At 46.6% G+C, this 22,742-nt stretch overlaps 1 protein-coding gene across 1 annotated transcript; it reads right to left on the bottom strand.

The window, feature by feature from the left end:
• Positions 1–9,968: 9,968 nt before the first annotated feature.
• On the bottom strand, positions 9,969–21,631 carry hmox1a (heme oxygenase 1a). The gene is made up of 8 exons (XM_060849131.1): positions 21,350–21,631; positions 19,033–19,153; positions 17,279–17,770; positions 16,874–16,926; positions 15,417–15,537; positions 13,894–14,385; positions 12,741–12,837; positions 9,969–12,130 (listed from the first exon to the last, which is right to left on the bottom strand). The coding sequence occupies exons 1-8, from the start codon at positions 21,397–21,399 to the stop codon at positions 11,985–11,987; spliced, it is 1,572 nt and encodes a 523-aa protein (XP_060705114.1). The 5' UTR covers positions 21,400–21,631; the 3' UTR covers positions 9,969–11,984.
• Positions 21,632–22,742: the final 1,111 nt, after the last annotated feature.

Genomic DNA, 22,742 nt, shown 5'->3' with positions numbered 1-22,742 from the left:
GCATTGGAGGAACAGGAGAATCCACGTTTCAGGCATAACCCCTTCATCAAGAAGGGGGGGGGCGAAGGGGGCTGAGAGATGATTAGGAGGGTGAGCATGAGGTAGCTGGGAAGGCAATAGGTAGATGCTGTTGGAAGATGATGGTGATAGGTCATAGGGAGGGTGGCATGGATAGGTGGGAAGGAAGATGCACAGGTAGGTCAGATCTAGAGGGTGGTGAAGGGCTTATGCCCGAAACGTCGAATTTCCTGTTCCTTGGATGCTGCCTGACCTGCTGTGCTTTAACCAGCAACGCATTTTCAACTCTAGAGGGTGGTGCCAAGTTGGAGGGTTGGATCTGGGATGAGGTGGGGGCAGGGGAGATGAGCAAACTGGTGGAGCCGAGTTGATGCTGTGTGGTTGGAGGGTCTCAATGCAGAAGATGAGCCATTCTCCATTTAGGTGTTGGGTGGCTTAGATTCGGTAGAGGAGGAGGCCCAGGACTTACATATACTTGGCAGAGTGGGAGAAGGAGCTGAAGTGGTTGGCCACAGGGTAATGGAGTCATTTGGTGCACATGTCCCAGAGAGGTTCCCTGAAACTTCCATGAGTTGGCATCTTGACTCCCCAATGTAGAGAAGACCACATTGAGAGCAACAGACACAGTAGATGAGGCATTTGGATGTGGAGGAAAATCTCCTTGGACAGAGATGAGAGGAGAGGTGTGAGCGCAGATTTTACACCTCTTGTGATGGCAGGGAAGGTGCTGGGAGTAGGGGGAGGAGTGGGGGGTTGGTGGGGCTGGCATGGACATAACAAGGAAGTCGCGAAGGGAATGGTCTCTATGTAATACCGATAGGGATGGGGAGGGCGCTGCTGGGGTCTGCTTGTAGGTGGCAGAAGTGATGGAGGATAATGCATTTTATATGGAGATTAGTGGGACAGGAATTTACCCTCCAGTGTATCTCCTGCATTTCCCGCACCTCTGCTCTTGAACACCACCCCTCCAACCACAACAAGGATAGAACACCTCTTGTCCTCACCTTCCACCCCACTAAGATCCGGATACAGTTTATGGGTCAGGGTGAGTTACTCTTCGGAGAGTCGGTGCAGACTTGTTGGGACAAATGGACTGTTTCCACACTGTCAGGATTCTATGATTCTATGATATCATGCAAGGGATGTGATTTTTTTACCTACATTTATTGCAAAAATTAGAAGTAAGATGGTAGCAACAGAGAGAGTAGACCCACTCAAGGATTAAGGAGGGAAATTACATGTGAAGCCACAGGAAGTGGGAGACTTATAAATACTCTGTTTCAGTATTCATCGAGAAGGACATGACTGTGATTGACATCAGGAATGAGAGTGTGAATACTCTGGAGAATGTCAATATGTTGAAGGAGAAATCTTAAATTGCATTAAGGTAGATAAGTCCCCAGGGCCGGATGGCATCTATCCCAAGTTACTGCGAGAGGCAGGGAAGAAGTAGATGGGATATTAGTGATATCTTCACATCCTCTTTGACAACAGGTGAGGTTTCAGAGGACTGGAGATTAGTCAATGTTGTTCCAATGTCTAAGAAAGGAAGCAGGGATAATCCAGGATATTATATGCCAGTGAGCCTGACATCTGTGGTGGGGAAGTTCTTGGAGAAGTTGCTGAGGGACAAGATATCTGCACATTTGGAAGAAAATGAAATAGTTAGTGACGGGCAGCATGATTTTGTACAGCGAAGGTCATGTCTCACCAATCTGATTGCAATCTTTGAAGACATGACAAGGGTAATTGATGAGGGAAGGGCTGTGGATGTGGTTTATTTGGACTTTAGTAAGGCATTTGATAAAGTTCCACATGGCAGATTGGCACAAAAACTAAAGTCACATGGGTAGGCTTGTTAAAATACCTGTTTGAGTCAGCTCAGGGAATCCCTGATGGTCTCGACCTGTAAGCCTCTCTTGGTTCATCCCAGAGATCAGACTCTGTGGTAGTCTGTAATATAAAATTCTTACAAACAGTTTAGTTTAAATTATTACCTTTATTTACCAATGGCTTCAATGTTATACTAGAACATAGATACCTACAAGCCAGGCTTGAGCTAAGGTTCTAAAACCATTAGTAGTGTAGCATCGCCAGCTCTTACCTCTAAGAGCTCTCTCAGGCAACTCTCATTGCTGCAAAGAAGCTGTCTTTATACAGAATTTGGTATTAAAATTACAAAAATGCCACATGTCCTTAATCAGATAAGCAGCAATAAAATGGCAAAGGTTTGCAGAGGAAGAGAAACTCATTTACAGGCCCGAGTACACTTGACTAATTAAGCTTCGTGCACATCAAAGGGGAAACCCTAGATCAAGCCAGGCCAAATGGTCAATTGCTTTGGCTAGTGCATCATAACTAGGGACTAGTCTAAACTATGTGGAAAGATCATTAGGTAACCTTGCTCAGCTAACATGCCCAGTATCATTGTCCTACAAAATGGCTTTTTTCTTTTAAAATCATCTTAGATTCCCAGAATGCAAATTAAATTCATAACATTCCAGGATCTCAAGCTCCAGGGAACAACACACAAATATTCAATCCAAGACAAGCCAGTGTTCACTCAAATCAGACCACAAAGAGTTAATATTTCCACCAGCTTCTGTCCTGTCTCTCTCTCTCTGTCTCTCTCTGTGTTCCTTGAACCCTTCGGTCAGTGAATGTCACTTACAGAAGAATGTTTTCTCTCTCTCACTCACACACGAATATCTTTCAACTTTCTTAGCATATCAATTTTTCGCCTTTGTGTTTTCCTAGCCTGCACGGGTAATGAGACATTTACGTTCCAGAACAGTTAAGATGAGGGAACTGAGCTTCATAAATTCAAATCTGCTCATGTGGTATACATGAAAATGTGTCAGGATTGTTCTGTTACACGTAAATTCCACTCAGCTTATTAAATTACATGCTCTTTTCCTATTGAGTATGAGTTTTGTTAAGAGTCTTCAATCTAAACCAGAAATTTAGTTATCCGACATCTAACTGTGAAAAATGCGCACCTCAGTCCCCTGAGGTGAGAAGGAAGAACTGCCACACGTTCAACACGTGAACAAATGTTATCACCTTATTTACACCAAGGTGAGTAAGAAGGCATATGGTATGCTTACCTTCATCACATTGACACGAAGAACAGATGTCTTTAATTCTTCTGAGTCAAGCGCTTTCCCACATCTCATTAGCAAATGGGTAAGGCTATCAGTTTTCTCAGGCTGGTTAGATGAATACAAAACTGGCTTGGTCATAGGGGACAGAGGGTAGCGGTGGTAGGGTATTTTCCAGAATGGAGATAGGTAGCTTGTGGTGTTCCACAGGGATCACTCTTAGATCCTCTGTTGTTTGTAGTATATATAAATGATCTGGAGGAAAATGTGGGCGGTCTGATTAGCAAGTTTGCAGATGGCACGAAGGTTAAAAATCAGACAACACCAGGTTATAGTCCAACAGGTTTCATTGGAAGCACACTAGCTTTCGGAGCGACGCTCCTTCATCAGGTGATAGTGAAGGTTGGTAGAATTGCTGATAGTGCCAATGATTGTGAAAGGATACAACAGGACATACATAGATTGACGACTTGGTCGCACAAGTGGCAGATGGAAATGAAACCAGACAAAATATGAGGTGATGCGTTTTGGAGGATAAAATTTAAGTGTGAATTACACGGTAAATGGCAGAGAGCTTTGGAAGTTTAGTATACAGACATGCCTCTGGGCATGTAGGTCCACAGTTGCCTGAAAGTGACAACGCAGATGGCCAAGGTTATTAAGAAGGCATATGGTATGCTTACCTTCATCACAAAAGGCATGGAGTACAAGAGTTGGCAAACCATATACAAAATCCTTGTTAGGCTGTAGATGGAGTATTGTATGCAGTTTTGGTCACCACGTTGCCAGAAGGACGTGGAAGCTTAGGAGAGAGTACAGAGAAGATTCACCATGATGTTGCCTGGTCTTGAGGGTGATGACTATGAGGAAAGGTTAAAAAGACTAGGATTGTTTTCACAGGAAAGATGGTAGCTGAGAAGGGACCTGAGAGGCATAGATAGGGTAGATAGTCAGAGCCTTTTTTCCAGTGTTGAAGTTTCAATTACAAGGGGGCACAGGTTCAAGATGAGAGGAGGAAAGTTTAAGAAAGATGTGCAAGGGAAGGTTTTCATGTAGAGAGTGGTAGGAACCTGGATGGCACTGCCAGAAGAGATGGTGGAAGCAGGCACATGGGTGACATGTAAGAGGCGTTTGGACGGTCAAGTGAATAAGGAGGGAATAGAGAGATACGAACCAAATAAGATTCTGTACAGTCCAGAAACAGGCCCTTTGGCCCAACCAGTCCACACTAAACCTTTGAAGGGCAACTCTCGCAGACCCATTTCCCTCTGACTAATGCACCTAGCACTATGGGCAATTTCCCATGGCCAATTCACCTGACCTGCACATCTTTGGACTGTGGGAGGAAACCAGAGTACCCAGAGAAAACCCACGCAGACATGGGGAGAATATGCAAACCCCACACAGACAGTTGCCTGAGGCTGGAATCGAACCTAGGTCCTTGGCGCTGTGAAGCAGCAGTGCTAGCCACTGAGCCACCGTGCCACCCATAAGCGCAGAAGGTTTGCTTTTTAGTTTAGTTAGGGCATGATGACTAGTACAAGCTTGGAGGGCTGAATGACCGGTTCCTGTGTTGTACTCCTCTTTATTCTTCCTTTATACCGCATTAATCATTTTGCAAAATATTGGCACCGAGACAACAAAAACCTCTTTGACTAGGTGATGGGAAATCGTGTGATAAAAACCTTCAGGAATGTGTCCAGGCAGAGTTGGCAACTCCATATCTTGTCAATCGATAATGAAAGATTTGTGTATTTCAATAACTCTTCAAGCACTTGCAACGTGTGCCACATCCCACTTCAAACAGAACAAGTATCCACAAGTTTGAATAATGTGATGAGAGTCATGGAGATGTACAGCATGGAATCAGACCTTTCAGTCCAATCCAGCAGCACCAGTCAGACATCCCATTCTGACCTGGTCCCATTTACCAGCATTCGGCTCACTTCCCTCTAAACCCTTCCTACTCATGTAGCCTCCAGACACCTTTCAAATGTTGTAATTATATCAGTCTCCACCACTTCCTCTGGCAGCTCTTTCCATACACATGCCAATCAGTTCCTTGTATAAATTTTTCTCCTTTCACCTTAAACATAGGCCCTCTTGTTTTGGACTCCACCACCCTCGGAAAAAGGCCTCAGCTACTTACCCTATCCATTCCCCTCATGATTTTATAAACCTCTATGAGGTCACCCCTCAGCCCCCAACTGTGCAGGAAAGAAGCCACAACCTATTTAGCCTCTCCCTATAATTCAAATCCTCCAGTCCCGGCAACATCCTTGTAAATCTTTTCTGCACCCTCTCAAGTTTAACAACATCCTTCTGATAGAAGGACAACCAGAATTGAATGCAGTATTCTAAAAGTGGTCTTACCTATGTCCTGTACAGCTGCCATGTGAAGTCCCAACTCCTATATTCAGTGTTCTGACCAACGAAGGCAAATGTGCCTTCTTCACCCTATATACCTGTAAGTCTGCTTTCAAGGAACAATGCACCTACATCCCTGGATCTCTTTGTCTGGCAACATTCCCCAGGGTCCTTCCATTAACTGTACAAGTCCTGCCCTGGTTTGTCCTACCATTGGGCCTATAACCCAATGTTGTGTGATTTTTGACTTTGTCCAACCCAGTCCAACACCAGCACCTCCAGTAAATGTTGTGATTGTGTGGAAATAGATAAATATCCATGTATTCAATCAATTCTGTTTTAACACCTCCATCCTTACAGATAGAGAATTCCAGATCACAACAATCGCAACATGAAAATTCTCCTCTTTCTGCCCTCTGGCAATTACAATCAATCTCTGGCCTTTATTTATTCACAGCCCTGTCAATGGAGAGAGCTTCTTATTGGCTGTTATGGTGTTGTGATAGTGTTCCTGCCTTTGATCCAGGAGGGTTCAAATGCCACCTATTGCAGAATGTAAAATGACATTTCTGAACAGGATGTAACTGAGAAGCGTTTCCCCCCATGTTCTTTATTTATCAACTGGAACTTGGTTATTAAATCACACACAAATCTTCCCCACATGAAGTACTTCTCTGGTCTTGAATTAATTGAAGTCTGTCATCTCTGGAATCATTCCAGTCTACTACCTATGCAAAACTGTGACATTTTCGTTGAAAGAGGGTATTCAGCATTTAACATAATACTGCGATGAGGCCTAACCCTCAGGCTAGTAAAAGTTTAACATATTGTTCAAGATTTTTTACCTTTTCAATTGTTAAAGCAATGGGTAACATGCACTTTCTGAACCTGTCTTGTCTCCAATACTGATGACTGGTCTAAGAGTGGCAAGCAATATATTTCCAAGAAAGGTTGATGTTTGAGTCTAAGGGGATCACCTGGGTGGTAGTGCACCTATGTTGCCCTTGCCTTTCTAAGTGGTGGAGGTCTCAAGTTAGGAAGGTGCTATCAATGGAGCCTTGTTAAGTTGGTACAGTGAAGCTTGTGGATGGCACACACTGCTGCCACAGTGCATTGAAAGTGGTAGTGTACCAGTGAGGTGGGCTGCTTTGTCCTGGATGATGTGAAGCTACTTGAGTGTTGTTGAGGCTGCCCTCATCCAGGCAAACGGGGAGTATTGCATCACATGCCTGATTTGTGCCTTGTAGATAGTGGACGTGACAGTGGTGAGGTCAAGAGGTGAGTTACTTGCTACAGCATTTCTAGCCTCTGACCTGCTCCCATAGCCACTGTGTTTATGTGGCTAGTCCAGTTCCATTTCTGATCAATGGTAACTCCAAAGCTGTTGACAGTAGACGATTTAAAAACGATAATGTGATTAAATGTCAAAAGAAGCTGTTTCTCATGTTGGAGATGGTCAACTATGTGGCACGAGTGTTACTTGCCATTTTTCTGCCCAAACCTGGATATTGTCCAAGTCTTGCCATGTTTGGGCGTGGATTACTTCAGTATCTGAGCAGTGGCAAATGGTGCTGGACGTTGTGCAATCATTGGCAAACATCCTCACTTCTGATCTGATGACAAAGGGGAGGGTCATTGATGAAGCAGCTGAAGATGATTGGGCCCAGGACACTATGCACACCCAATGCAAGTGATGTCAAAGTGTGAGACCTGAAAACCCCATAGTCAATGAGCTTCAGTGAGAAACCGTTGGGAATTTGGTGGAATTAGGATGAAAGAATTGACTGTTCATGTGTTGATATTGCTTTACCTCACCAAAAATTAAGCAAATTTATCTGGTTCTTACACATTGTCACCAGGTTATAGTCTTTGCTCAATCATTGCTCCCATTGAAATCAATAATAAGCAACCTATCATTGCCAGTAAAATGAACTTTGACCCTTATTCCTTTTCTGCCATAACTTTCATATTTTTACAGACAATGAAATCATTTGGAAATGCACTTACTTTGAAAAATGGAGCAGCCAGTTGTGTGCACAGCAGTATCCCACAAACAGTCATCGTGCGGGTATTTGATTTTTACAAGTGTTGGCTGGGATTCCCTGATCTTTGTTGAATCTTGCCTAGTCAATGTTAGGTCCATTGAAGGTTTTAAGATGGAGCTTGATTGATTGGTTTGGTAAGTTAAATCAAGGAACATGGAGCAGCAACAGGGATGTAGAGTTGAGCACAGATCAGGGGCTGAATGACCTTCTCATATTCCTGCGAAAACCTGGACAATTAAAGGGTAACAAGGTGGCATAGCACCAGGGAACCAGGTTCAATTCCAGCCTCAGGCGACTGTCTGTCTAGAGTTGTCCGTTCTCCTCATGTATTAAGTGGGTTTCCTCCAGGTGCCCTGGTTTCCTCCTACAGTCTAAAGTTGTGCAAGTTGTTTGGATTGGCTATGCTAAATTATCTTGTAAGGTCCAGCGTTGTGCAGGCTAGATGGGTTAGCCATGATTAAAAACCCCATGTGGAATTTTTAAGTGGGAATAGGAATCTCTTCAGGCGGTCAGTGGAGAATCCAAGGGCCAAAGGGCCTCTTCCTGCACTCTGCGGATTCTGTGAAATTACAATAGGACTTCCAGAAACAATTGGCGATGGTGATGGAGGGCACTGAGCGGGGGAGCTCTGTTGCCACTGGGACCTCCGCCAGCAGGTGTCAACGGTGAGGGAGGCGGGGAGGGCTACCACAGCATTCAAAGGGGCTATCACTGGAAGAAGAGCTGATGGGAAGAGGGCACAGACAGGTATGAGTAGAGGCTTCATTTCATGCAGGTAGTGTAAACAGATCCTTAATTTCTTTTCTGTTTGCAATGACCTCATACCAGTGGAATAAAGAATCCCAGCTTAATGATCTCCGACCGAAACCCATCTGTCTTGTCCCCTAACTCATTCCGAAGGTCGGGTGAGTCTTAAAACTGCTCCCATCTGTCTCCTCTGCTCCTCCCAATGCGTTGAAGGACAAAATATGTTGGCGCAGGCTTGGAAAGCCAAAGGGCCTGTTGCAGTGCTGTATTGTTATTTGTTCTATTGAGAATCCTTCCTCCCAAAGGGACCAACTTTTGTTTTTCTTTATTCTTTCACGGGATGTGGCCATCAGTGCTGAGACCAGCATTTGTTGCCCAACAGTAATTTCGCTCAAGTTGGGTCATGTCAGAAGTCATTTGAAAGTAACGTGTAAACAAAGTGATGTGAGAAAGACACTTTTTCCACACACAGTGTAGCCAGCAAATGGAGTGCACCGACTGGAAATGTGCTGGAGGCAAGTACAATGGAGGCATTCAGGAGCATGATTATTTGGACAGAAATGGTGTTCAGGGGTAAGGGGAGAAGATTGTCACTAGGTAACAGAACCGGTGCAGTCACAATGGGCCGAACAGCCTCCTGAGATGTAATAATTCTGTGGTTGACATTATTGTGGGTCTGGAGCCACATAGTAGGACAGACCAGGTCAGGGCAGCACGGTGGTGTGGGCGGCACGGTGGTGTGGGCGGCACGGTGGCACAGTGGTTAGCACTGCTGCCTCACAGCGCCAGAGACCCGGGTTCAATTCCCGCCTCAGGCGACTGACTGTGTGGAGTTTGCATGTTCTTCCTGTGTCTGCGTGGGTTTCCTCCGGGTGCTCCGGTTTCCTCCCACAGTCCAAAGATGTACGGGAATTGGCCATGCTAAATTGCCCATAGTGTTAGGTAAGGGGTAAATGTAGGGGCATGGGTGGGTTGCGCTTCTGCGGGTCGGTGTGGATTTGTTGGGCCGAAGGGCCTGTTTCCACACTAAGTAATCTAATTTCCATTGTAAAAGATATTAATGAACAAGACGGGATTTAAACAATGTTTATAGTTGATATGGTCACTGTACCGATTGTAATGAGGTCAGCTAGGTGGATCTGAGAATTTGAGTTCCCTGATTGGACCAGATTAACAGCCCCAATCAGGGAGCCCAAGCTGACAGGGTGAAGCAGGAGTGTCAGATCCTGCCACTCAGAGCTGTCTCTGAGGAAGCTAGAACTAGGACTCAAGGACTCTCCTCATGTAAGTAAAAGTTGACTTGGTGTTGGGATGCTAGCCTCGGTGGAGTGATTTCTGAGGTGAGGGAAGTTTTTTTGTCTTTGGAACTTTCCAGAGGGGACATTATTGAACACTTAAGAGAAGAAAGGTGAATTCTTCACTGACAAGGGAATCAATGGTTAATTTGGGTCAACAAAAAAGTGGAATTGGGGCCCAAATCAGATCAGCCATGATCTAACGGAAAGGCAGAGCGAGTCTGAGGGGCTAAATGGCCTCCATGTTCTCCAAATACTGCCAACTTGGCACCCAGATTACAGAACTGAGTGGTTTGTGCAGCTCACTAAACATCTCTCTGCTGAGGTTAATTATTCTCCAGCTTAGATTAAATCCACACACCCCACAACAGTTACAACAGCCATAAAACAGGATGTGAAATCAATATCAATTTTAATTCAAATGCACTTGCCCACTTTGAAATGGTTTGAAAACAGTTTGTACAAATATATATTTTTAATCTATATACAGAAACTAACAAAAATAGAAAGAAATTGCATCTTTATCACACCTTCGCATTAGACATCCCACAGTGCTTTCCAAGTAATTAAACACATCTGAAGTGCAGTCATTGTTGTGAACGGTAGGACATTTCTGCCAAGCATGATCCCACTAACATGATCATAATCACATGGCTGCTTTTTTCTTCAGTTATAAGCAGAAGCAAATGTACAAAAATTCCACGAACTGGAACTTCCCACATTTGAAGGCCTAACTGCCAGTCATTTTAAGAACAACAGTTTGCATTTGTATAGCTCCTCGAACTTTGGAAAACATATTTGGAGTCCTTTATATAGTTGATGGGATAGGTGATCAAAAGCCTAGTCAAAGCCCCAAATACTGCAGGCACACTGATCCTGCATTTTACCCGATAGGTGGTGACTTGCCAACAGGCACAGATTCACCAGAACAAGATTGTTGGTTGGCAGTGGAAGAGCTGAAAGGGTTAAATGATGAGGTTGGGCGATGTAGATTTGGGGTGTATCCTCCTGAGTGTAGACCGTTGAAAGTGCCATCAGTCAAGTATGAAAACGACTCAGTAAGTTAGACACAAAAAACGTTTCCCTGAAGGGAGCATCTAGATTAAGGACTCCCTCGTAAGTCAGTGTACCGACAGCACATGGACTGCAGCAGTTGAAAACAAAAGAGTGGCTTGTCACTACTTTCTCAAAGACATTAATAAGCAATAAATGCTGACCCAGGGCCTGGATTCAATTTCCAATCTTTTGCTCAGTTGGATTATTAAGGGGTGCAGGGCTAAGGGGTGAAATTTGAGGTCAGCCAGCCACATTAGAGTGGAACAGATAGCATGATAGCTCAGTGGTCAGCATTACTGCCTCATAGCACCAAGGGCAATGTTCATTTCCACATTCAGATGATTATGTGTGGTGTACACTTTCTCCCTGTATCTGTGTGGGTTTCCTTTTGGTGCTCCAGTTACCTCCCACAGTCTAAAGATGTACCAGTTAGGTGAATTGACCATGGGTATCCAGGGATTGATGGGTTAGGTGGATTGGCCATGGGAGAATGCAGGGTTATAGGGTTAGGCTAGAGGATGGGTCTGGATGGGATGTTGGAGGGTCAGTGTGGACTTAATGGGCCGAATGGCCTGCTTCCACACTGTAGGGATTCTATGAGTAAGCAGGGGCTGAATAGCTTCCTCCTGTTCCCATGTTGGCCTTCCCTTGCAATCCATTCACAGAGACCAGCATCACATGCAAACAGGGGAAAAACAGCAAGGGCTATGCCCCCTATGGATTAGGAGCAGATTCCCCTCACCCTCCAGGATCTTGTTTCCCCTTTGACCCTGACAGAGGGGCTGATGGGAGTTGGGAAACTGGTGATCATTCCTGCCCCACATTGTGGTGAGTGCACTCTGGCCCATGGACCTCACAGAGCTTTAGGGAGGGGATTCTGCATCTATCTAGCGCCTTTCACCACCTGAGGATAGCCAGAATTGCTCGATAGTCAATTTAAGTGCCTCTTGAAAAGTCATTGCTTGCAGAAAACATGGCAGCCACTGTGAACACAGCAAGCTCCCACAAAAAAAAGTGATACTGAACAGATAAAATCAACTTGTTATTTCGTGACAGTGGTTCAGAAATAATTAATTATTGGCCAGGACACCAGGAAAATTTCCCAGCTCTTCTTCAGAAGAATTTCTCCAGAAGTAGGATCTTGGGTGTATCACTTCATACAGGGGCTGACACCTCTGACAATGCTGCAGCCTCTCAGTACTGTAATGGAGGATCATGAGGAGTGGGTATTGAACCACAATATCCCAGCACTGAGGCAAGAAATCTATGCACGGAGATGGAAGCTAAAAACTGGCCAAATTTGGTTAGTACAACAACACGGAAGTAGAGGAGAGAGTGTCTCGTTGCTGAAGTTCTCACCATATACATTGGTAATATGCAACAGTGAGTGTTACTACAACTAAACCAATCAGTACAGCAAATCGCAGGCCTTTGTCGTGAGTCAGCAAGTCATCTGAGTGCTTTGGCAGGTGTTGATTGGCTCCTGTAAGTACTGATTGTCCTGTGAAGAGAAAAGGTAACAGTGATTGATTGATCAGAACTGACCACTAGAAACCTACGTGAATGTCAATTCATTGGGGGAATAGAGAATCAAACAAAAATGGTAAATTCATCAGTGCTTGTGACCATTACAACCGCTATCAATTGTTGTCAACAAAACCCATCGAGCTCACCAATGCCTCTTTAGGTAAGGAAACCTGCTGTTCTGACCTGGTCTGGTCTACATGTGACTCCAGACCCCACAACAACATGGTGTCCTCATAACTGCCCTCCAAACATATGAGCAAGGAGGAAGACTAGGTCCTTGAAATCACCTCAGCCATTCAATGAGATCATGGCAGATTCAGGTGAAGAGAGAGGCTCAGTTCGAGGCCAGTTAGGAGGCACCGATGAGGAAGGGATTTTTAAAATCTGTTTTTATATGAATAAAGTATATTTTTACATCAGGACAGGCAACAAGTGCTGGCTTTGCCCACTGCAAATGTAGAGACAGCAAGAATATTCGACATCACAGTTGAGCCAGAGAGAAACTCCTGGCTCTTGTGGTAAAGTTTACAGCCCAGTCGACACACCCGCCCCACCCAGCCGAGCCAAATCACACCACCCCTTACCCTGAGCGACGATGCGTCTCCTGGTCTCTGAGTCATTGCTGTGCACGGCACCGTTTCTCTCTGAGCTGGAGGTCAAAGTTTGGAGTTCGTGGAAAAGCTGCATTGGGAAGTGAAGAGGACACTTTTAACGGCGGAGGTATCGGTATAAACAAGATGGAGGATGGGGGTGTGTGATGGGGGTTAGTTGTACAGGGCTTTGCAAGACCATACATGGAGTATTTTGCACAGATTTGGTCTCCTTACCAAATAAAGGATATATTTGCCTTAGAGGGAGTGCAGCCAAGGTTCACCAGACAGGTGCCTGGGATGGCAGGTTTGTTATACGAGGAGATTTAGGGTTGACTTGGCTTGTACCCCACTAGGATTTTAGAACAATCACATTGAAGTGTGTAATATTTTGACTGGGCTAGATAGACTGTATGCAGGGAGAATGTTTCCTGCAGGCTAGGGGGCGATTCAGAGCAAGGAGGCAGGGTTACGCAGTGTGCCATTTAGTAAAGTGAAGGGAGGGACAATTCTCCACTCAGGGAATGATGAACCTGTGAGATTTTCACTCAGAAGGTGGAGTCACTGGCTAGAATCATAGAATCCCTACAGTGCTAGTAGAGGCCATTTGGCCCATCGAATCTGCAATGAATCTCTGAAGAGATTTCATCTAGATCCCCCACCCTATTCCCATAACTCCACATTTACCAAGGCCAATCTACCTAGCCTGCACACTCCTGAACACTATGGGCAATTTAGCATGGCCAACGCACCTAACTTGCACATCTTTGGACAGTGGGAGGAAATCAGATCGCCCAGAGGAAACCCACGCAGATAGAGGGAGAACAGACAGACAGACAGACAATCACCTGAGATTGGAATCGAACCTGGAATCATCCATAAGAAAGGGATGGAATTCTGGAGGCTGATGGTGTCAGAGGAAAGAGCAGGAGGATGGCTTGGCGATGGAGAAACAGCCACTATCATGTTGAAAAACAACATGGACTCAATGGGCTGAATGGCCTCCTACTCCTAATATCTATATTTGTAAGTTTAAGAAGGCAGCTCACTGCCTTCGCCATGTAGTGAGGGATGGGCAATTAACACTGGTCTCACCCAAAGTATGTAACAGTTACAGATGGTTACAGATTCTGAGTCTTCCTCTTACCTCCACGTTGAGCTGGAAGGCCCGGTTTGCCTCTTCCAGGATCTTTTCTTTTATTCCATTCGTGGTGTCCAGCGTGTTCATGCGGGAGCGGTACAACTGCTTGAACTTGGTGGCGTTGGTGACCCGGTCAAAGGTGAAGAAGGCGACCCCTTCGCCCGTGCTCGGTAGCTGCAATGCTTTCTGGGCCACCTTCTTGAGCACCTGCCCCCCTGACAGGTCCCCCATGTACCTGATGTAGGAGTGGGCCACCAGCAGCTCAGGCTCCTGGCGCCCAACCTGCTGGATCCTGGACACATACTTCTTCGTAGCCCTCGGGCACTCAATGTGGCTCCGCCAGCCCGGCCCGTGGAAATATTCCAGATCCTGCACCAAGGCTTCTTTCCGGTGGAGCTCCAAGGGGAAGTAGAGAGGGGCGAAGGCCGGGTGATCCTTGTTCCTCTCGATCTCCTCTTCCAGGGCCGTGTAGATGAAGTACAGAGAGTCCAGTAAAAGCTGCAGGAGGGACAGAGGGAAAGGGATCAGCAGCAGGCATCAGCCTGAGCTCACTACCTGACCATCAACACAGTGAGGGCACTGAGGGCAAAGGGACTGGGTGCTGAGGGTGAGGGGAGTGAGGATGAGGGTAATGGGATTGACTGCTGAAGACAAGAGCACAGAGATGAAGGTATTGAGGAAGAGGCTGATGGGACTGGGTGCTGAGGGAAGGGAAGATCCACCGTTGTTAAGCCCAGTCTGGTGTTTCCCAATACTGAGGGTCTGCTGCACTGTTGGAGGGTCAGAGCTGCAGTGAAAGCGGAGGGTCCCCTCCAATCTTTTTCTTCTACCGCTGCCCACTCCTAACTGCTCTGGGCCTTAGTAACTTGCGAGACCATTTGAGAGACCAGTTGCTGCAGGTATGGAGTTACATGTAGGCCAGACCAGGTAAGGATGGCAGACCTCCTTCCCAAAGGGGCATTAGTTAACTGAATGACTTTCTAAGCTATACTTAATTCCAATTTCTGAACTGGATTGAAATTTTCCCCAGCTGCCTTGATGGGATTTGAACCCAGACCTTTAGCTTCAGCCAGTGGACTCCAAGTCCATTGATATTCCACCCTCCTCTCCCATTTGAATGCTCCTTTCCTGGCCCATGTTGATGTTATAAGTTCAAAATAGATGGACCTCTGGGATTACATCTGGGTCTGAAATATCCGTCCTCAGTCTTGGCCCAAGGCTGTGATTTACCTCAGCTCCCCTAGGTAAGGCCTATTCGTGGTGTATGGGCAGATTCGTGATTTCCAACTGACTTCTGACTGACCCTCGATGTTAAGAAGTGGTGTTTCGATGAGATTGGAGAGACTCTAGTGCTTCACCCTGGAGATCACCATCCTGTAGGATACCATCGTGCAATGTTGGCGAAGAGATGGAGGACAAGGGTTGGGGGCTGAAGGGTGACCAGGAACTGGAGGTGAATGGCTACAGGAGGTGAAAGGTAAAAGTTTGAAGGTGAGGTAGAGCGTACAATTTGAAGAGTTGTTTCTTACCTTGAACTGATCCCGGGTGACTTGACCTTTTTGGAAGTTTCTCATGAAATCCGAGTTCTCAGCTAGTTCGTGAGAGTCCTTCGTGGCCAGCTTCAGGGCTTCTGATAGGTCAGATGGCATGCTGGGACCAAGAGGTCAAAAGGGCAGGATTAGATTGGCTCAATCCTGCCACAGTTGGCGTCACTTATTCAGCTCTCGCACCCTCTCCAACAACTCATATCCTTCCCCTCACCCCCAGCAAATCACAGAGGAAGTGGTTCTTGCTGCTCCCACCCCTGAAATAGCACGACTATCCCATGACCGAGTCTGGACGGGGAGCTTCAGTTGGCTGTTTGACTGTGGAAGCCATCACACTGAGGACAGTCTCAATGTTTACAGGTGTCACTTTCCGACTGGGTTCACAGCACCCAATGGAACTAATGTCAGCAGCCACCTCATCATCCCCCGAAGCCCATATCTGAGCTTTGAATGACCCTGTATACATCCAGGGTTAGCTGCTGGCTTCCTTAAGGGGCCCTCCTCAGGAAGGAAGGGGGCTGCTGGTGTAGCCAGGGCCAGTTTTACACAACAACCTGTGATCATTCTGCCAGCAATCTCTGCTAACATTAGATGTGACCCAAACCCTGACTGTAAATCTGACCTAAATGCAGCCTGACCCTGAACCTAACCCCAGCCCTAAACCTGACCCCAGCGTGACCTCCTTAACCTGACCTTAAACTTGACCCTAAACCCAATGATAATCCTGACCCTAAAACTGACCCCAACCCTAAAACTGACCCTAATGCAGTCAAATGCTAAACCTCACCTGAAACCTGACTGATGTTATTCTGACTCAAACCCTGACTGAAACCCTCAGCCTAACTCGGACTCTGACCGTCAGCCTAACCCTAAGCCAGGCCCAAAACCTGAACCTAAACCTGACTTTGACATTAATGCTGAGTTAAACCCAAAACACAGACCCAAACCATTAGTATGATGCTGACCCTAACACTGATCTTAAGTCTAACACTGAGACTGAATTGTAACTCCGGCCCTGAACCTAGCCTGCTGGCCGCTCTGCCTCATGTTGAATTTGGTGCCAGGATTCAGAAGACTTTTTCTCCTCTTCCACTCCATTTCTCTGCCTCGGTGTCTCACATCTGCATTTCCCTTCTGGAGCGTGTTGTCCTTGGGCCACCCTTGGGTTGAGCCTGGGGAGATTCAGTGGGTTCTTTAGCCCAAACCTGATGGTTTTGTCTTCTCCCAAAGGCTATGACCTTCTCCATGGACACAAGTCTACAGGTGACGGGCATCCTAGAGCAGCTCAAGTACCCTGTCCTTTTACTGTTCTGTGCTACACTCTACCTCTGGAGAGGTGTCCCGGGGCTGAGACACGTTACTGGGCAGTGTAACCTGTATCTTTACCCTCCATCCATCTTGGAGAGAATAGTGCATCAATCCTGGCACCACACTCTTACCTGACTCCTTGCTTCTGGTTCTGCGTTTTCAGCTGCTGGAGCTCTGCAAAGACCTGCATTTACAATAAGACGAAAAAGAAAACTCAGTTTAAGGGCCCAGCGTGAAGTAAAAACAGTTAAGAGCTAAGTTTTGCAGGGCTCCATGCGGAAGCAGCCATTGAGGTTCAAGATTGGGCCAACCACATTAAACCTCAGCTGGACTCAGGGTGAAGATTACATTCGGATGAATTGGAAGTGGTTTTGAGAGTGAAGCCAAGGCAATTATCTTCACGCAGTTTCATGTAGAAGGCTGAGCCTTAGCAACAAGGCCCAGAAAGCCTTATGTTCAAGGACAAGGTTAACCCAGCCTCGTGTCAAACCGTGAGATCTCATCACACACAAAAACGATGAGTATATTCCTCTTACCTCCACGTTGAGCTGGAAGGCCCGGTTTGCCTCTTCCAGGATCTTTTCTTTTATTCCATTCGTGGTGTCCAGCGTGTTCATGCGGGAGCGGTACAACTGCTTGAACTTGGTGGCGTTGGTGACCCGGTCAAAGGTGAAGAAGGCGACCCCTTCGCCCGTGCTCGGCAGCTGCAATGTTTTCTGGGCCACCTTCTTGAGCACCTGCCCCCCTGACAGGTCCCCCATGTACCTGATGTAGGAGTGGGCCACCAGCAGCTCAGGCTCCTGGCGCCCAACCTGCTGGATCCTGGACACATACTTCTTCGTAGCCCTCGGGCACTCGATGTGGCTCCGCCAGCCCGGCCCGTGGAAATATTCCAGATCCTGCACCAAGGCTTCTTTCCGGTGGAGCTCCAAGGGGAAGTAGAGAGGGGCGAAGGCCGGGTGATCCTTGTTCCTCTCGATCTCCTCTTCCAGGGCCGTGTAGATGAAGTACAGAGAGTCCAATAAAAGCTGCAGGAGGGACAGAGGGAAAGGGATCATCAGCAGGCCTCAGCTTGAGCTCACTCCTAACATCAACACAGTGAGGGCACTGAGGGCAAGGGGAGATGAGGGTGAGGGGGCTGGGTGAAGAGGGCAAGGGGAGATGAGGGTGAGGGGGCTGGGTGAAGAGGGCAAGGGGAGAGGAGGGTGAGGAGAATGGCATCGAGGAGGTTGGCGAGCCTGAGACTCGGCACAATGACGACAAATTATGCCTGCTCTCTTAAAAATACTGAGGGAGTGCTGGAGCTGCACTGTTGGAGGCGCCATCTTTCAGAAATGAAAGAGAGTCCCTCTTCGGAAAAGAGCTATTCAGATGGAGCAAGTGACTTCTCCCTGCTCTGCTGGGGCCAGCATTCATCCCTTAGTTAAGTTTGAGGAAGGGATCATCCAATCAGTACCTGATCTTGCCGTGTGCCAAATCGGCCAACCAGACCAGTGACTATACTCTGAAAGCACTTCACTGGCCCTAAAGCACTTTGGGAATGCTAGAGGTTGGGTAGAGAAAGTGGCTACAGCAATGCAAGTCTTCCTTCTGTGTATCTCCGAATTGGGACTTGCAATGTCTGGGAATGTTTTCCTTAGGAGAAGTGAAGGATGACAGGAGATCCACAGAGGCTTTCAAAACTCTTAAAGGCCTGGACAGAGGGCATCGCGGGGAAACTGTCCCCACCAGAGAGGGACTGGGAGGCAGAGAACTCAGAATTAAGATCATTGGCAAAGAGTTGGTGTGTTGAGGAGAAAGGTTTTCAGACAGTAGTGAGGATCTGGAATGGGCCGCTCAACTGTGTGGAGCCAGGTTTGATCGGGGCTTTTGACGAGGGATTAGGATTGCTTTCTGAGCAGGAAGAATGTGCAAGTCTATAGGGAGTAAACTGAAGAGGAATAGTCAATGGACTGATTCTTCAGGGCAAGCACAGACACGAAGGGCTGATTGGCCCCTTTCTGTGCTGGAACTGTTCCCGATTTTTGAGTTGTGATCTAGATAGGAAAGTGGATCCAGATGTCCAACTCAGATAAAGACTTGACAGGGAGGGTGTTTGCTGAGCAATGGGGAAGGAATTTGGTGCAAATGGTTAGCTCTTCCAGTCAACTCTGACATGATGGGGAAAAAAAAAGGCCTCTGACTGTGCAGTCAGGAATTCTGATTCTGTTCTGTGGAATCTCCTGACTTAAGAACATAGGACCAATAATCTAGAAGCTAGAAGGAGAACTGCTTTGGTTCCCCCCCTTACCTTGAACTGATCCCGGGTGACTTGACCCTTCTGGAAGTTTTTCATGAACTCAGAGTTCTCGGCCAGTTCATGCGAATCCTTCGTGGCTAGCTTCAGGGCTTCTGATAGGTCTGCTGGCATGCTGGAACCAAGAGATCAAAGGGCAGCGTCAGTGCCAGTTATTCGGTCTCCCACACAAACACACAATCCATGTGTGTTTCAACATAGTTAGTGTTGTCAAGATTGTCAATTGTGGAAGCTATCACACCAAGATGGAGGTCAAATGGTTGGGCTGCCTGAGGGAAACATGATGCAATGAATTCCCATGGAGCCTCTGATTCCATAGCCATCATATGTTCATCCATGTGACCATTGTTTATATATGGACTGATTGCTATTATTAGCAGGTTACTCAATTGCACAGTGCATCGCGATCAATCACAGGCATCAAGCTTGTCCTGCCTCTAACCTGGTGAGGGGAAATCTGGAGAAGGAACACATTTCCTGTCCCCAGACCTGGGAGACCTGTTGACCCCTGACCCGGAAATATTCATGGTCAAGACGTCAAAGTGTTCAATGGGCGTCATACTATCACCTCCAAGTCAGAACGTCACAGGTCTGAGTCTCCCTCCTAAGCCCAAACCCCAAGATCCCACAGGGATACAGGAATGTTATGATGTCATAGAGGCAGTGTCCTGTGATGGAGTTCATTGAGATCTACTTAATGACCCAGCTTCGACAGCCTTCTGTGGTTAAGATTTCCACTGATTCACAACCTTCTGAGAGAACCCTCTCTCTTAGATGGGGACCCCCCTCATTCGGAGACGATGATCTCTATTCCTAGATTCCTCCACAAGGGGGAACTACTTATCTGTATCTACTAGATAAGTTCCCTAATTGTATGTTTCAATATAGTCACCTCACACCGACACTCCAATTAGCAAAGCCCAATCTGCTCAACCTCTCTTCATAAAATAGTCCTTCCCTACCCAGGATCAGTTTTGTGAACTTTCTCTGGACTGCCTCCAACGCCAGTATATCTTTCCTTGGATAATGGGCTCCAACCTGCTCACAGTATTCCAGTTTTGGTTTAACTTGTATAGTTTTAGCAAGACATCCCTATTGTTATACTCCATTCCCTTTGAAAGGAATGTCATCAATCCATCTGCTCTCCCTATTACCGGCTGAATTTCAATGGCAGTTTTTTGGGATTCATTGATGAAGACTAGAATTCTAGAATTCTGGGTGCCTTAAAATTGTGCCCTCTACTATCACCTGTTGAAGGAGCAGCACTCCAAAAGCTAGTGTCCTTCCAATTAAACCTGTTGGACTATACGGGCGGCACGGTGGCACAGTGGTTAGCACTGCTGCCTCACAGCGCCAGAGACCTGGGTTCAATTCCCGACTCAGGCGACTGACTGTGCGGAGTTTGCACATTCTCCCCGTGTCTGCGTGGGTTTCCTCCGGGTGCTCCGGTTTCCTCCCACAGTCCAAAGATGTACGGGTCAGGTGAATTGGCCATGCTAAATTGCCCGTAGTGGGGTAAATGTAGGGGTATGGGTGGGTTGCGCTTCGGCGGGTCGGTGTGGACTTGTTGGGCCGAAGGGCCTGTTTCCACACTGTAAGTAATCTAATCTAATCTAAACCTGGTGTTGTGTGATTTTTAACTTTGTACACCCCAGTCCAACACCGGCATCTCCAAACCATGACTTAATTCCAGATTTGCATTAAATTTAAACTCCACCATCTGCCACAGCAAGATTTGAACCCAGGCCCCCAAATCATCACCAGGGTCTCTGGATCAACAATCCAGCAATAATACCACAAAGCTGTTGGTGCCATAGTATTGCGATCACTAGCTTTTTCTGAACTGCTCTCCCATGGAGACAACAAACTGAAACTGCCACTTGTAAATATTTAATCTGTTGTGATCTTTACAGAACTTGGTCAGACTAGCTGACAGTATTGTTAATATCGTGGTGCCCAGCAACGGGTTCACACACCCATCTGTCTTTCTCTCTTGAGATTTGTTATGTAGACTCGCACCAGTTTCAGCATCTGGTTTCATTCTTTATCAAGACACCTCTCTCACTCCAGGTTCAGACGCAAGTCTCTGTCAGGATTTGTTATCTAGGCTCACTCCAGTTTAGGAACCCTAGTTACACTCTGGATTCAGACACGAGTCTCACTCCAAAAAAGTGTAATGTGGACTCACGCTGGATTCAGAATCTGTGCTCATCCCCACAAGAATCTCACACCAGATTCAGACATTGGCCTCACTGCAGGTACAGAAGCTGGTGTCTCTGATTTCAGACACAAGCTACTGTCTGCCTCCTACCTGTTTGTTTGGCTGATGGTTGCTGTTGTGATCTCCGTGCTGGTCTCCATTTCTGGCTCTCAGATTCTCTAGTGGCTCTGTTCTCTGTTCTCTGTCCAAAATGTATGAACACTGGAGCCTTTTATCTGCTTTTGTGGAATCCCACGTGATGCTGTGAGTCAGCCCTCTTGTTGCAGCAGCTCTGGACCTCTCCCAGCCCCACTACCATTCACATGATTATCAGTTAGCAAAACGTTAGCGCCGAGAGGATGTTGAGTTCATTTCCTGTGCGGTTAACTTGGAGACTTTTCTCCAGCTGGGTGCGAAAATTCGAGGTGTTAATCTAGAATGTTCTTTGTCCCAGTGAAAACTTTGACCTCCTGCTCCCAGTCAGCTGAAGCCTGGGGCTTGTGTGCAGTCGACTTTTGCAGAAATGAGAGACTTTAACCCCTTGGCTGCCAGACTTCTGAACTTGAGAGTAGCAATAACATCCATGAGTCTGAGAATGGTGAACAATGTTCCCTTCTGAACTCTGTGGCAGGACTAGGCTGACAGATTTCGATTGACAGGGAGAAGATCCGGAAACATTGAAAATAGCAGCAGAATTAGGCCATTCGGCCCTTCAAGCCTGCAGCAATATTAATTGTAATCAAGCTGACTATCCAATGCAGTACCTGATCCTGCTTTCTCCCCATACTCTTCAATACCTTTATTTCTAAGAACTATATCAAACTCCTCAAAAATATGCAATGTTTCAACCTCAACCAATTCCTATGGCAGAGGATCCTACATAGGGGCGGCTCAGTGGTTAGCACTGCTGCCTCACAGCGCTAGGGATCCAGGTTCGATTCCAGCCTCAGGCAACTGTGTGTGTGTGGAGTTTGCACATTCTCCCCGTGTCTGTGTGGGTTTCCTCCCACAGTCACAAAGATGTGATTTGGAGATGCTGGTGTTGGATTGGGGGTGTACAAAGTTAAAAATCACACAACACCAGGTTATAGTCCAACAGGTTTGATCACAACCACCTGATAAAGGAGCAGTGCTCGGAAAGCTAGTGCTTACAATTAAACCTGTTGGACTATAACCTTGTCTGAAAATGTGTTGCTGGAAAAGCGCAACAGGTCAGGCAGCATCCAAGGAACAGGAGATTTGACGTTTCAGGCATAAGCCCTTCAGCAGGACCTGAAGAAGGGCTTATGCCCAAAACGTCGAATCTCTTGTTCCTTGGATGCTGCCTGACCTGCTGCGCTTTTCCAGCAACACATTTTCAGCTCTGATCTCCAGCATCTGCAGACCTCACTTTCTCCTCGAGGACTATAACCTGGTGTTGTGTAATCCAACGATGTGCAGGTTAGATGAATTGACTATGCTAAATTGCCCATTATGTTCAGGGATGTGCAGGTTAGGTGCATTA

Source organism: Hemiscyllium ocellatum, chromosome 33 (assembly GCF_020745735.1).
Source record: "Hemiscyllium ocellatum isolate sHemOce1 chromosome 33, sHemOce1.pat.X.cur, whole genome shotgun sequence".
In the NCBI taxonomy this organism is placed as follows: Eukaryota; Metazoa; Chordata; class Chondrichthyes; order Orectolobiformes; family Hemiscylliidae; genus Hemiscyllium; species Hemiscyllium ocellatum.
The sequence above is the reverse complement of the archived record's forward strand: the minus strand, read 5'-3'. Positions and strand labels throughout refer to the sequence as shown.